General features: G+C 56.5%; 1 protein-coding gene across 9 annotated transcripts in view; it reads right to left on the bottom strand.

Moving 5' to 3' along the window:
- The window catches only part of GRM4 (glutamate metabotropic receptor 4), a 128310-nt gene that overhangs the window by 29887 nt on the left and 84334 nt on the right, over window positions 1-14089 (bottom strand). For 5 of the 9 annotated variants that reach the window (XM_054491703.2, XM_054491700.2, XM_054491705.2 and 2 more), the window contains 3 exons: window positions 12496-12631; window positions 9581-9735; window positions 7103-7243 (listed from right to left, as the gene is read on the bottom strand). In XM_054491703.2, the coding sequence (XP_054347678.2) occupies window positions 7103-7243; window positions 9581-9735; window positions 12496-12631 (432 nt within the window). Of the gene's footprint in view, window positions 1-7102; window positions 7244-9580; window positions 9736-12495; window positions 12632-12958; window positions 13013-14089 lie in introns of all 9 variants that reach the window. The other 4 variants (XM_063666133.1, XM_063666131.1, XM_063666130.1 and 1 more) reach the window with 1 other exon arrangement.

The following is a 14089-nucleotide window of genomic DNA, read 5'->3' on the forward strand; positions in this document are numbered from 1 at the left end:
CCAGCATCCAGGGCTCACTGGGACCTCTTCTCTAGCCACACACACTCCTTGGTGCTCCCAGCCAGCCCCATCTGTACTCTGCCACCTCCCCAGTCACATGGCCACTCTAGCCTCTCCCTGACTCCAGCGCCTACTCCACAAGGCCACGTGGGTCCCAGCAGGCATTCCACTCTCCACATGGCCTCCACCAAAGCCCTGCCTTCCTTCCCAGCCTGCTCCTCCTCCCGCCCACCCCACCGCAGTGCGTGGCAATTTCATCCCTCTCCTTGTTCCAGCAGAGAATGCTGAAGCCGTCCTTGACTTTCTGTCATCTTTCTCTCACCTTCAATCCTTCCATAAACACCACGGCCACACTGCAAAGTTTACAAAGAATCTGACCCCTTCTCACCACCTCCATGACCCCCCACCCGCCCCAGGCCCATCATCCCCACCTGGATTACAGCACCAGCCTCCTAACTTGTCTCCCACTCTGCCCTCACTCCCAGAGAGGAGTGAGCAGGTAGCAGCCCAGTGATCTCATCAGGACATAAATCAGGTCACATCAATCCACTTTCAGACCCTGCAATGGCTTGTCCCATTCTGCATAAAAAACTAAATCCTTACAAACTGCCCACAAGGCTCACATGATCTGCACCACCTGTCCATCACTCCCCCACAACCCTATCTCCTGCCTGATGCTCTCTCTGCTTCAGCCACACCGGCCTCCTCGTTGCTCCCCAGGCTTGCCAGGCATGAGCCCACCCCAGGGCCTTTGCACTTGCTGAGCGCTGTGCCTGGTGTGCCCTTTCCTAGGTCTCCACATGGTTCTCTCTCTCACAGCCTTCAGGTGTTCGCTCCAGGATCACCCTGAAATAGTTTGGATGTTTGTCCCCTCCAAATCTCATGTCGAAATGTGATCCCCAGTGTTGAAGGTGGGGCCTGGTGGGATGTGTTTGAGTCATGGGGGCAGATTCTTCATGAGTGGCTGGACGCCCTCCTCTTGGTAATGAGTGAGTTCTCACTCATTAGTTACAAGATTTGATTGTTAAAAAGAGCCTGGCTCCTCCTCCTCTCTTTCCAGTCTCCCTCCCACCATGAGAGGAAGCCTCCTGAAGCCCTCACCAGAAGCAGATGCAGGTGCCACGCTTCTCGCACGATCTGCAGAAACGTGAGCCAAATAAGCCTCTTTTCTTTATGAATTACCCAGCCTCAGGTATTCCTCTATAGCAATGCAAACAGACTAGCACACACCTTCTCACTGAGAACTTCTGACTTAAAAGTGCAGCATTCCTGTCCTCCCAGCACTCCCAGTTTCCTCCAAGAGGCCTCCAGGCTCTGCCTTCTCCAGCCTCACAGGCCTTTTCTGGAGCCACGGCACTGACTGTCAGGCCACACCACCATCCACTATACCTTGTCTCCAAGGCCACTCGCAGGACGGCTCCCCAGGGCAGGTCTGTCCCCCTCACTGAGCCCAACACAGGGCTGGCTGGGCACTTCATCTATGCTGTTGTCAGGCTCTTCATCTATGCTGTTGTCAACAGTCCGGCTCTTCATCTATGCTGTTGTTTTCCCAGTTGATGAGTGGCAAGCAGCACTGAGTGAAGGGCCAATGGTTTGAACAACTGTGAGTTCCTCTAATGGGGGCATGGCCTGGCACATAAAGGGTGCTTCCAAATGTTGGCCTTTCTTACTTGCCCAAGGAGGGAGGCTTCCTCAGGTTCTCTTCAGGATGCAGAGGTGGGAAGACCTTTCACTGGCAGGGTGGAGAAGCCAGGAGGGGCCTGGGGCTGGGATAGCACCAGGTCTAAGCAAAATGTCTCTGCAGCCAAATGGTCGGATTCAAACCCCAACTCTGTGTGACTCTGGGCAAGTCCCTAACCTCTCTGTGCCTCAGTTGCCTCATCTGTAACGTGGGTTGCTCCAAAAATTAAATGCAAAATACTGGAACAGAGCTTGACAATTAGTAAATGCTATATAAATATTAGCTGTGATTATGTTTTCACTATTATTGTTGTTACTGCTGGTAGCACAGGCTGGGTGACTGGCATCTCCCCACACACCCCCAGCCACCATGCAGCTGCCCTCCCTCTCTGAGCTCCCAGCCCCTGTGTGCAGCAGGCGGTACATTTTTCCTATCTCCTCATAAACCGGGCCTTCCTCCGCTCAGCCGTCACCTGGCTGGCAGCGCTGTCAAAAAGACGGATGCCACATCTGCCTTGTTTACGACTTTAATTCCCAAACCCTGTTCTTTGGGCTCCCAGGGAAGGCCTGGGAGGAAAGGAGGCGGCGGGCGCTATCTTCCCATAGGCTTGACAGCTGCAGAGATGCCCCTCTCAGTGACCCCAGCTCGCTGAGGTTGGGGGGATCCATGGGCCATCTGCAAGTGCTTCCTGCAGATAAGTTCCTATCACTTCCTTGGAAGCCGTGAGGGAGGCAGCACTCTGCTGGGGATGGAGCTCTTGGGAGAATGGGAGGGGATAATATAATTCCCATTGCACAGATGAGGAAATCAAGGCCCCCAGAGGTGAGGTAACCTGCCCAAGGCCACATGGCTAGGAAGTGGCAGCACCAGCATTCACACCCAGGTCTGCAGGACTCTAATAGCCGTATGTTTGAGAAAGAATGAGTGCTCTACCATACACCCAACCCTGACCCCTTCAGCACACACCAGTCCAGCCTCCAGCTGCCAGCATGTGCCACCCTTCTGAGGCTTTCTTGGGCACAGGAGCCCTCTCTGCCCAGCCATTTGGCAGGCTGGAGGTGCCAAGGAATTAATGGCCTCTAAGAGCATCCCTCCACCAATGCCTGATGGGGCACACACACACCCCGGCTCCCTCTCACTCTCTGTGTGATGACTGAGAGGCCTGTTCCTCTGTCCCAAGAGGATTAAGCTTCAATTGTTCACAGTGGCAACCAGCTTGATCTCACACCCTTCATCTCTGCTTTCTCTCCTCTTTCCTGGAATCCCCTCCTAAATCAGCTACTTACTATCAAATCCTCATCTTGTGGGAACTCCACTTCAGACAGCATTGAAGGATGAATCAAATTTTCCCAAGTGTAAGATCCCAGGATGAGAGGGTCCTTCCCACCCTCTTGGACGGTCACCAGGCCCATCCATCACCTGGGGTGGGAAGGAATGGATTTGGCAAAGGACACAGGAGTGGCACTTGCTCTCTGTGAGACCTTGAGCAGGGCAGGCCTGTAGGACTGAAACAGAGGCCGACTATGGAATGTGAGCACCCGAGAGAGCACCTAAAGAAGTGAGGGGGAAGCTAGACTCTGGAGACAGAGTGGGGGCAGGTGGAGAATAGGTCTCGGAGACCACAGAGCATGCCTGGGCTGGCTGAGGGCAAGAGAGAGGGGTCCCGGAGGAGCGGGAGGGAAGGAGGGGAAGGGCAGGGGTGGGCACTGGCTTGACAGCCAGGCTGCCTGGGTGCGAATCAGCTCTGACAACTCTCTAGCTCTGTGATAGTCACAAGTTGCCTCAGTTTCCTCTTCTGTAAAATGGGAGTTGCATCTGTGACCATCTACACTACCCACCTTCAGGAGGGCACATTGTTTCCTCCGGAATTCTACAGCAGACAGACAGAATTGGTACCAACAGACTTGGACTATTAGATTGCCCAATTGCCTGTCTAAATCCCAACTCTCCCACTTCCTCTCTGTATCAGCAATAACAATCATTTTATCAGCACCTACCATACACATCATTCTCAGCCAGCCTCCTCACACGCTTTATCTCTAAACCTCACAGCTCATTGAGATACCTGTTGCCTTCCCTGTTCACTGACAGCAGCTGAGACTCAGAGAAGTTAGATAACTTGTCCAAGGTCACACAGCAGGGAGGAGGTAGAGCCAGACTCAGACCCAGGGGTGGGTCCTTCCCCTGCCCCTGCTCCTAGCTCTCTGTGGGTGTCACTCCAGCCCTCCTGGCCTAAGGCCTTCTCCCGTGGGACAGGCTCAGCTCAGGGGCAGGACCATGGGGAAACCAGAGCTGCCTGCCCCTCCCCCAGGGTCTCAGGTCCCACAAACATTCCCAGCAGCCCCCTCACCCGCCCCTCACCTCACCCAGAGATAGACTGAGAGGCTCACAGCACCTGGCCTGGGGCCACACAGGGACTCTGACCTGTCTCTACTGGGGCTCCCAATGCAGCAGGAAGGATTGGGGTCAGCTGAGACGTACCGCCTCTAGAGCCTCTGCCCTTTTGCTCATGCCTCCTCACCTGTTGAGGGTGCACGCCGTCCTCCCTCTGTCACCCACCCCTCCCTCCAAGCCAGAGGCTCCCAAACTTTGCTGCAAAGTAGAACCACCTGGGGCACTTCAAAAAATCCTGACGCTCAGGCTGCATCCAGTGCAAATTAAACCAGAAAGTCTAAGGTTACCCTATTTTTTAAAGATCCCCAGGTGATTCAATGTGAACAAAGCTTGGAAACCACTGCCCCAGCCCTAAATACACATTAAAATCACCTAGGGAGCTTTGTAAAAATCCACAGCCTAGGCCCCACCCCTAAGGTTCTGATCTAGTTGGTCTGGGGGTGGCGCCCTGGTATGGTGTTAAAAGCTCCCAGGTGACTCTAACGCACCTCCAGGCTTTACAGCTGCCACTTACAGATCAGGAAGTGCCTCCATTAACGCTTCACTTCCTTCTGGAGACACCCTCTGGGCCGGCTCATCAATCCCGTTGCTCAGATGAGAAAGCAAAGGCCCAGAAAGGTTGCAGAGCTTGCCTCAGGCTCATGGCAAAGCTCTGTGCTCTTTTTTTTTTTTTTTTTTTGAGACAGACTCTCACTCTGTCGCCCAGGCTGGAATGCAGTAGCACAATCTCGGCTCACTGCAACCTCCACTTCCCAGGCTCAAGCGATTCTCGTACCTCGGCCTCCCGAGTAGCTGGGATTACAGGTGTGCACCATCACACCCGGCTAATTTTTGTATTTTTAGTAGAGATGGGGTTTCACCATGTTGACCAGGCTGGTATTGAACTCCTGACCTCAGATGATCCGCCCACCTCGGCCCCCCAAAGTGCTGGGATTACAGGCGTGTGCCACCACGCCCAGCCGAGCTCTGTGCTCTTCTGAACCCTGCTCCAGTCCTCCTTCCCCACCTGAGCTGACAATCAGACCAAACGCCTCCCTTAGGACTGCTGGAGAGGTTCATGAATCCTGCCCCAAGGACTAGGAGTCTGGACAGAGCCCACAGGAACTGACCAAAGCCTTCTCCCCTCCTGCCCCTCCCAGACGCAGAGAAGATTCTAGAAAGCCCTTCCCCTTGACAGCCCAGACCCCTCGACAGCCTAGGCACTGGGTCCAGGAGGCCCCAGCTGTCCATCTTGCCACCACTTCCAGTCTTCCCATCCCATCCCCATCCTCACCCCCGATCTAGGTCTGCTGATCTAAATCAGAGTGCCCATACAGTTTTCCATCCCGCTTGGGCACTTCCAAGAACCGAAGGGGATGCTCTCAATAATTACACCAGAACACGGGAGACAGGATGCACGGTCACCCCACCCATGAGTGCTCAACCTCCACACCCAGGCATCTTTGCACTTCTCACACCTCTATTGTGATTACTGCCTGATGCAGGCATTTGCTGAGCAGCCTCGGGCAAGTCACTTGGTCTCTCTGACTCTGCATATCCTCGTCTAGAGTGTAGGAATCTTAAGAGTTCCTAGAGTTGCTGTGAGAGTGAAATGTCTTTCACATTTTAAAGATGATGTCTTTAAAGTGTCTGAACACAGTAGATACATAGTAAACAGCAATGTTTATGTTTAGCTCACCCAGGAAGACATAAGCCCCACATAAGACACAGGCACACACACCCCTTCTCTCTCAGGAACACCAGCTCACACACATGCGAAGTCACGTGCCACAGGTGTATACACACACACTGCCACACTGGGCACACTCGCATACCTGCACTCACTCTGCAGATCAGGTGGGTTTGGCTGTGAGCTTCTCTGGGTCCCCAGTGGTCCAGTGGCTGCAAGTCCCTGTGGGCTCTGGCCACCAGAGGGCGGCATGCTCCCCACCCACCCTCATCACACTCCCTTCTCCCCTGGCCCTGGAGGAGCTAAGACTCCATGCAGCGCGTCCCCCGCCCTTTGCCCAAACTGCACGATCAAGTCTGGGAGAATACGGGAGATAACTCATCATCCTCGATTAGGCACCACTCAGGCTGAGAGGCACCAGAGCACCCCAATGTTATTGAGGCTGGGTCCTGCCGCAGAGCGACCCAGACCCAGGGCGCGCAAAGACCCCTGTCCGGATGTATCTGAAGTGGACACGCCATGATGGCTACCTAGGGGGCGGGGGGCCCAGGGCTCAGACCCGGGAGCAAGTCATGCTCTACCACCCTCTATCTATGGGAATTCAAGTCCCTCTACTCACCTCCTCTGAGCCTCTGCTCTCCCTTCTGTAAAATGGACCGATCACTGCCCTTCCCCTGCGCAGCTTATCCCTCTAATGTGAGGGCTCAGATGTCACCTGTGCAAGCAGGCCGTCCCTGGCCACTTCACAGTTGCAGTTTCCCTTCCCCTCACACTTTCCGTTCTTTTTATTGTCTGTTTTGTTTCTTCTGCACATTTCTGTTCTGACATATTCTATCATTCACTCGTCTTGTTGATGGTCTGTCTCCCCATTAGAATAAAAACTCCAAGCGCCGTTGGACTCTTTCTTCACTGCTATATTATCTGCCATGCTTAGAACAGGGCAATGCACGGCCTAGGAGCCAAACTGGTGCTTGCTGAGTTACTGAGGGAACCCTGGAGGTTAGAGGTGGTTTCTGGAAAGTGCCCAGCCTGGTGTGCGTCAAGACTGGATACAGGGCAGGAGGGGTCAGTTCGGTGCTGTGGGCTGGCCCTAGGGCCGTCCACATCAACCCCGAGGCGGCCAGAGGCCTTGCCACTCCCAACGATCTCAAGGCCACACCCCAAATCTGCTGTGGCCCCGCCCCTCAGGGCCCCGCCCCAGGCCTCCCAACTCCACCCCAGGTGCTGGCCCAACTCCACGTCGTGCCACGGCCGGCCGGCCGGCTGACAAAGGGAGTCTCTCGACCTCAGGCCCCCAGGCTCGGCCCTCCCCGGCTCCTCCTAGAGCCCGCCCGGCCCTGCCCGGCCCGCGTGCTCACTGGTGCACTTCTTGACGTGGCTGCCCTTCTTGAGGGCGTGGCGGCTCAGCTTGCAGTGGAAGTTGTCCTCCCAGAACTCAGCAAACCAGATGTTGCGCCGGTTGTTGTCCAGCGTGCGGCTGGAGAAGTAGCGGTCGAAGCCTGGCAGGAAACCAGGACGTCAGGGCCTCACTGGCCTCCTTCCCCACCAGCCCCAGCCCTCCCCGCCTCCCCCAGGATAAGAGATGGTCCAGGCGGAGGGAGAGAGACCGGGAGGAGCACATCCTCTGATCCAGGAGAAAACAAAATGTGGAGCATTTCATTTCATTCAAAATGAAAAGAGCTGTATTAGGTCCCAGGGGGAGCGTGTGTAATCTACAACTGCTGCCTTTATGGAAGAGAAGCACACCGATGAGGATGTTTCCACGGCCTTTAACCGCTGCAATGCTAAAAGCGGGCTTTGAGAAGTAGCCGCCTGCGAGTCCTGAGATTACAGCACAGAGGCTGGTGGGGCTGCCCGACCCTGGGAGCACCTGAAGAGGAGACCAGGCCAGACAAGAAGGGAGGGGACCACCCAGGTCACACAGCAAGACCAGGACCTGGACCTTCTTCCTTCACATCCAGGACGTCCCCATCACTGACAGAGGCTGCCTCCCTCCTCCACATGCTCTGCATGGCTCACACTTCTGCTCTCAGCCTCGGAAAGCCTGTCCCAGGGTGGGCAGGCTGGCGGTGAACAACACCCTCTCCTCCTCCCAGACACCCCTCCTGCCATACTGACTGTTCTCGGCACTGTGGACTGAGCTGCTCTGTATGGGCCAGAAGCCTGAAAGCTCAGCGGGGCCACGTGGAGCTTCCTGCCCATGGAAGCGTCCAAGTGGAAGCAAAATGACTGGCCACGTGGCGGGAGACGCACTGGCATCGAGCAGGAGGTTTGGCCTGCAGTAGGATTTCTCAGCCTCGGCACTGTGGACACTCTGGGCGGGATAATTCCTGTGGGGGGGCCGTCCTGTGCACCGTAGGATACTGAGCAGCACCCCGACCTCTACCCACTGGAGGCCAGCAGCAGCATTCCCCAATTGTGACAACCAAAAATGGCTCCAGAAATTGCCAAATGTCCCCTTGGGGGGCAAAATCACCCCCAGATGAGGACCATGATTCTAAAAGCTTCTCTAATGTTCCTGACAGAAAAGGTACTTGTCAGGCAAGTCCTGGATTCTGGTCCCAACTCTGCCACTCGCTGTACTATGTGTGTCTCAAGCTCTCTGAGCCCTGTGTATCCATCTACTAAATGTGGGGAAGAGTGCATCACAGGGATGCTGGGGAGGCTAAAGGAGATGTCTATAAGGGGCCTGGCACTGGTAAGCACCATAGCAGTTATTGTTATGTTGTGTTTCTTATGGCTGGGGGTGGTATGGAAACTCTCACTATGTGTGTGTGGTGGGTGGGTGGGGGGGTGTTGGATGTGTGATGGGGTAAGAGTGTGGTGGGTGGTGGGGGGGGTGTTGGATGTGTGATGGGGTAAGAGCTGTGGGGATGGATGAACCAGGAAGGCATGAGTCTGAGAGGACCGGGGCTGGGCAGAGGTGGTTCCGGAGCCTGAGTCAGACATGGGGCAGGTGTGGATGTGGGGGGACAGATGTGGTCTTTGCAGGGACAGACATGGGCCTGGGGGATCACGCTGGGCCTGTAGGCAGGCGTAGGCCCAGGGGGGCAGGTTTGGATGACAGGGTAGCCATGGGCCTCTGGACAGGTATGGGCCAGGGCTAGAAGGTGCCATGGGCCAGGGAGCTCCCTCTGCCTCAGGATGAAGAGAGGACACTGCTGTGTGACTTTGAGCAAGTCCCTCCCCTCCTCAGGCCTCCATGTCTTAGGAAGTACCTTGGAGAGGCAGATGTCTGCAGTCCCTCCCAGCTCCATTAATGCTGGATTCTGTTGAAGGGAGGGAGGGAAGGGAAGGAGAGGGCCCAGGGAGCCTTCTCCCCATGGTGAGGACTGCCAGGTCCCTGCCAAATCAGGCCATTAGTGGGAACGTCACACCTCACTCTCTGTGAGGTTCTGGCCAGAGAAGTTCATTCCTGCCCAGGTGACTGTGGGTTCTGCCCTGAGAGGGGGGGGATTCAGGGCGAGGCAGGCCCAACCTCAGCGCCATCCCGGGGCCTGCCAACCCCAGGCAGACTGCAGGAAAGGCCTGTCCTGTAGCCCTGGCAGGACGGCTCCCAGCCTCTTCCAGCAGCGGACTCTCCACACACCTTCCACCCCAAAAATGTCTGAGAAGAGAGGAGGGAAGGTCTTGAATCTGGATTCAAATTCTGCTGTGTTGCATGTGGCCTAAAAGAACTCCCAGCCCAGAACCTCAGAACATAAGAGGCTGTGGGCCAAGGAAGAGAAAAGGAAGGATATGGAAAGAGGAGGAGCAGAAGGGGAAGGAAGCCGAGGAGGGACAGCAGGAGGAGCAGTCCAGGATGGTGCCGACCACCTGCACCTGCCCGACCTTACCTCGTACGGACATCCTCTTGGGGAGGATCGTGACAGCACCCTCAGCCACCTCCTCCAGGTGCAGCACAGGTGCAATCTTGGAGCCCCAGCTGTCAGAGCCCATCCAGAAGAAATGGCCTGTCTGGTTGGCTCTTCGTGCTGCCTCCAGCACACGCCTGTAGGAACACACACCAGCCCAGCCCAGCCGTGTCTGTCCACGAAACTGCTCCCACTCCTGGCCACACTTGCTTTGGGCCCACATCTCTGACCCCCAGAAGCCCAGGGTCCACAACTGTCCCAGCACCCATGCTTTCACCCCAACCCGTGGATTCCCCCTACCCCCTGCCCTCACCTGCCCATAGACCCATGGCTACTGCCTCATCCAACCTGTCTGCCCCTGGGCCCACGCCTGTGTGATTCTCCTGGCCCACATCTGTCCCTACAAAGACCACACCTGTCCCCCGCAGATCCACACCCGCCCCACGTCTGACTCAGGCCCCACCACCACCTCTGCCCAGCCCCGGTCCCCTGAGACGCATGCCTTCCTGGCTCATCCACCCCCACATTCCTTGCCCATTCTCACACGCATCCGCCATCACACAACCGCCGCCCTCACCCCTCTGCACATGCTGCCTTCTGCCCACAGCTCCCTCTTCATTCACCGCCCTCTGTGCCAAAATTCCAGGTCCTTCAGAGAGCTGCTCCCCACACCCTGAGTGGGAGTGGGTGATGGAGGGAGATGGGTGTGGAGCCAGCCACCCAGTGCTCACACACAGCCCCGTCTGCCTGTGATGGTAATATAAATCAAACCAGGGTCCCGAGAGCCCAGCCCGGGGCCGAGGAGCCCACAGCAAGCACTCAGCCAGGGCTTCATGGAGGCATGAATTAAGCGGCCCCTCAAAGACATCTCAGAGGGGAAAAACAAGGAGGAATGGGCAGAATTCCCCTAACCCAGCTCCCACAAAGAGAGACTGAGGTAGGGAGGAGGCAAGGAACTTGCTCACAGTCACACAGCAAGTGAGAGGCTGTGGTATTACAAACTGTCCAGGCCCTTCCGTCGGTGAGGACCAGGGCACAGACTCCGGGGCTGGGGGGTGGCTGCTGGGCCTGTGCAGGAGGCGGCCAGCTGGGGCTGGAGGGCCTGGGCTTCCAGGGAGAAACAAATGTTTCCAGGCCCCAGAGCTTTCACCTGAGCTGGCCTTGTCCATCTCATCCCACCCCACCCTCCATCATCTCCCAACTCCTGAGGCTTTCCAGCCCCGCTCACTGGTGTAGCCCCCCTGCACCCTAGGTCACCACTAATGGCAGGTAAGGCTGCTCTCAGAACCCACACCCACACCCTATTAATACCCGTCTGCATCCGGCCAGCCCGAGATGGCCAGAGCTCCCGATCTTCTAGCCCTGCAGAGTCACCTGGGTTTATTTTTACTTCTGTTTGCTTCTGAAAATGCATGTGCATTTCCAGAAATGACCCCCGCCTCCTACCCCACTTCCTGTAGCCTGCTCCAGAAGTCAGTCTAGCTCCCTTCCAGCCCTCCCCTAGGGACTTCTTCGCTGGGACAAAAGGCCAAGTGCTTTCAGTCCCCCTCCCAGAATGTGGGTCCATCTGAGCTGAAGGTGTCCTCGAAAACAGCAGGCCCGGAGTGAGGCACATAGCTGGGTGGGGTGTGGGAGCCAAGTCTTATCAGGCTCTGGGATGGGAGTAGGGGGCAGGAGTCAGTGAGCGGGGCCCGGTGGCTCAGAAGCTTCCCCGGGAGCTGGCTGAGCGGTGGCCATCATACACGTTCAGAGCCAGAACTCAGGGGACTTGCACGCCTCAAGGGACTGGGTGCCGCCTCTGTGCAGCTCTGAGGGTGTCAGGATGGGGCTTGAGGGCCTCCCCTCCCTGGCCTTTCGCTGCCTGAGACACCAACCATTGCAGTTTGTCCTTTTGGCTTTTGAGGCTGTGATGATCTTCCAGAAGCCCTCCTCCATCCCTCCAGGGACCCACCAATGGCCTGGGAGGGTATCTGTTTTGCAGCAACTCTGGAGTCCAGGTTAGAAAGTGAGAAATGGCTTGGGAGCACTGGTGAGGAATAGGAGGAAGCCGCCTGGGAAGGACTGGGCACACAGTGCAGCCTTGGCTGGTCCAGTGAGGGGGAGTCTGAGGGCACAGCAGGCTCTGCCAGCCTTGGCCAGATATCTGAGGAGACCTGGCAGGGGCCACATCTGCTCTCACCCTCCTCTCTGAAGGAGAGGTGACCAGCAGGGACTAGAGGGCCCTACCAGATTCTAGGCAGAGCTGTATCACCCCTCATCCTGGGGCTCCCTGAGGACACAGCTGTGTCTCCCCTCAGCTTGGGCTCTCTGAGCCTAAGCCAAGACTAGAACCAAACACAGCCCAGAGCTCTTCTCTGTACTCTGAGCTCACCACAGAAAGGAGGGAGGGGCTGAGAGGTGGCCCACATTTACTGGGCGCCTATTTCATGCCAGACCTTACTCTAAGCCTTTTATGCACATTCCTGCATTGAATTCTCAAACGCTATCAGGCAGGCAGGTATCATTAACTCATTTGTTTTTTAGCAGCAGAGGCCCAGAGAGGTTAAGAAATTCACCTGGGGTCACACAGCTAGTAGGTGGGAGAACAGCATTAGAACCTAAGTGGTCCAGCCCCAAGCTCACGGCCTCGGCCCTCTGTTAAAGCACCCAGGTAGCCATCCCTAGCAGGTGGAATGGACGCAGGAAATGGAGGGGGAAGGGAAGGAGTGCCCCATAGCAGTAGCCTGTGCACCAGCCTGTGGGTCTCCCTGCCCACATACCCACTCACCCGCACCCACCTCTCTGGATCCCAGGGTGGGGTCAGGCTCGCCTGGGAAGGTCTCCAGCAGGACAGGACCCGTGGCTCTGCCCACACCTGCATGGCTCCCAGTGCCCACCCTGCTGCCACCTGCCCTCACCTGATGTCATCCTCGTTGGCGAAGATGATGACTGCCCTGGCGTTCGAAGTCTCCAGGAGGCGGCGGATGATCTTGTCGAACTCGCCTGCCTTGGGCTCCCGTGGTATCTTCACTGACTGGGCGATGCACACGCCCCCTGCAGGAAGGGCACCGGTTAGCTGGGGGGGGCAGGGGAACCTGAGTCTTCCCACCACTCTCCCAACACATACTCCAGGAGATGGGGGCTGGATGCTGCCCAGGCTCCCCAGCCTGACTCCCAGCCCTGGGATCCCAGCCTCTGGATATGGGCTGTGCAGTCAGAACAGCTTCAGGGCCAGTCTTGGCTCCACTTACCAGCTGGTGACCCTGGATATGTCACTTAAGTACTCTGAGCCTCAGTTTCCCCATATAGCAGCTAGAAGCAGCACGGCATCATGCTTAGGAGCTAGACTGCCTGGCTTCAAATCTCAGCTCTGCCACTTACTGCTGTGTGACCTTAGGTCAGTTACCGGACCTCTCTGTGATGCACATATATCACCTATAAAGTGAAAATAATGGTATTACCTATTTCATAGAATTGTTATAAGTGAGGTAATGCATATAAAGACAACATCCGCTACCTAGTGTTTAGTAAATGTTGATTATTTTTATTGTAACCCCCTCATAATGTTTCTTGGAAGGTTAAAGCTGGGAATAGAGCCCACCCTGAGGCATCAGTCCTTGCTACACCCATATCCACATGCTTCTCAGGGCTCCTGTCCCTGGGCCCCATGCCCATCACCAGGCCCCTGGTAAGAGCAGCGTGCATGGCCACTGGCTGGAACCATCAGAAGAGGGTCAATACTTGATGTTGCCGGGATTCACGACCAGGCTGGGTGGCCATCAGAGACCTGGGAGCACTTTGTCCCAGCCAGTCCCCAGCCCCAGATGTGCCTCTCAAGTGCTGGCAGGGGACAGATGTCATTCATGTATTTAAATCTCACTCGACCGTGTGGTACAGAGCATCTGTGGGCCATGCTTGTGTCAGCCACTGCCTTTGACGGATGAGGAAACCGAAGCTCAGAGAAGAGAAGTGGCTTACCCAAAGCCACACAGTTATCTGCCCTACTGGAGTCCAGGAGCTGGAGACCCCCAGAGAATAAGACCCCAGAAGCCCCTGGTGGCAGTCGATGGAAAAGCATGAGGGATTAATCTTGAAGCTGGTCCTGGTATCTAACGGCTGCCCTCCTCTGGGTCCCACTCAACTCAACACAATGCCTCAAACCAAACACCTACGCTGGGCACCGCTGGGCTTCCAAATGACCTGGAGGTCCAGGCTGGGGCCACCTGAGCCTTCTACACAGACTTGCCCCAATACGTCAGAAAACTCTGGGTGGAGCTGCCAGGGGCTCAGAGTGCAGGGGACACGACTACCACCAGCCCCACAGGGCAGTGCCAGCACCCAGCTCCACCCACGGAGGGGTCCCTACCTGTGGGCAGGGAGATGGCCGCCAGGGAAGGCTGCCCAAAGGCAGTGACACTGGGCTGAGTCCTCAGAGGATGCAAGTGGCCAGGCGGCAGACATTCTGGAGAGAACAGGGTACGCTCTGGAAGGAGTGGCTGCTCTGTGCCAGGC

This window comes from Pongo pygmaeus, chromosome 5, assembly GCF_028885625.2.
Source record: "Pongo pygmaeus isolate AG05252 chromosome 5, NHGRI_mPonPyg2-v2.0_pri, whole genome shotgun sequence".
NCBI classification, from domain to species: Eukaryota; Metazoa; Chordata; class Mammalia; order Primates; family Hominidae; genus Pongo; species Pongo pygmaeus.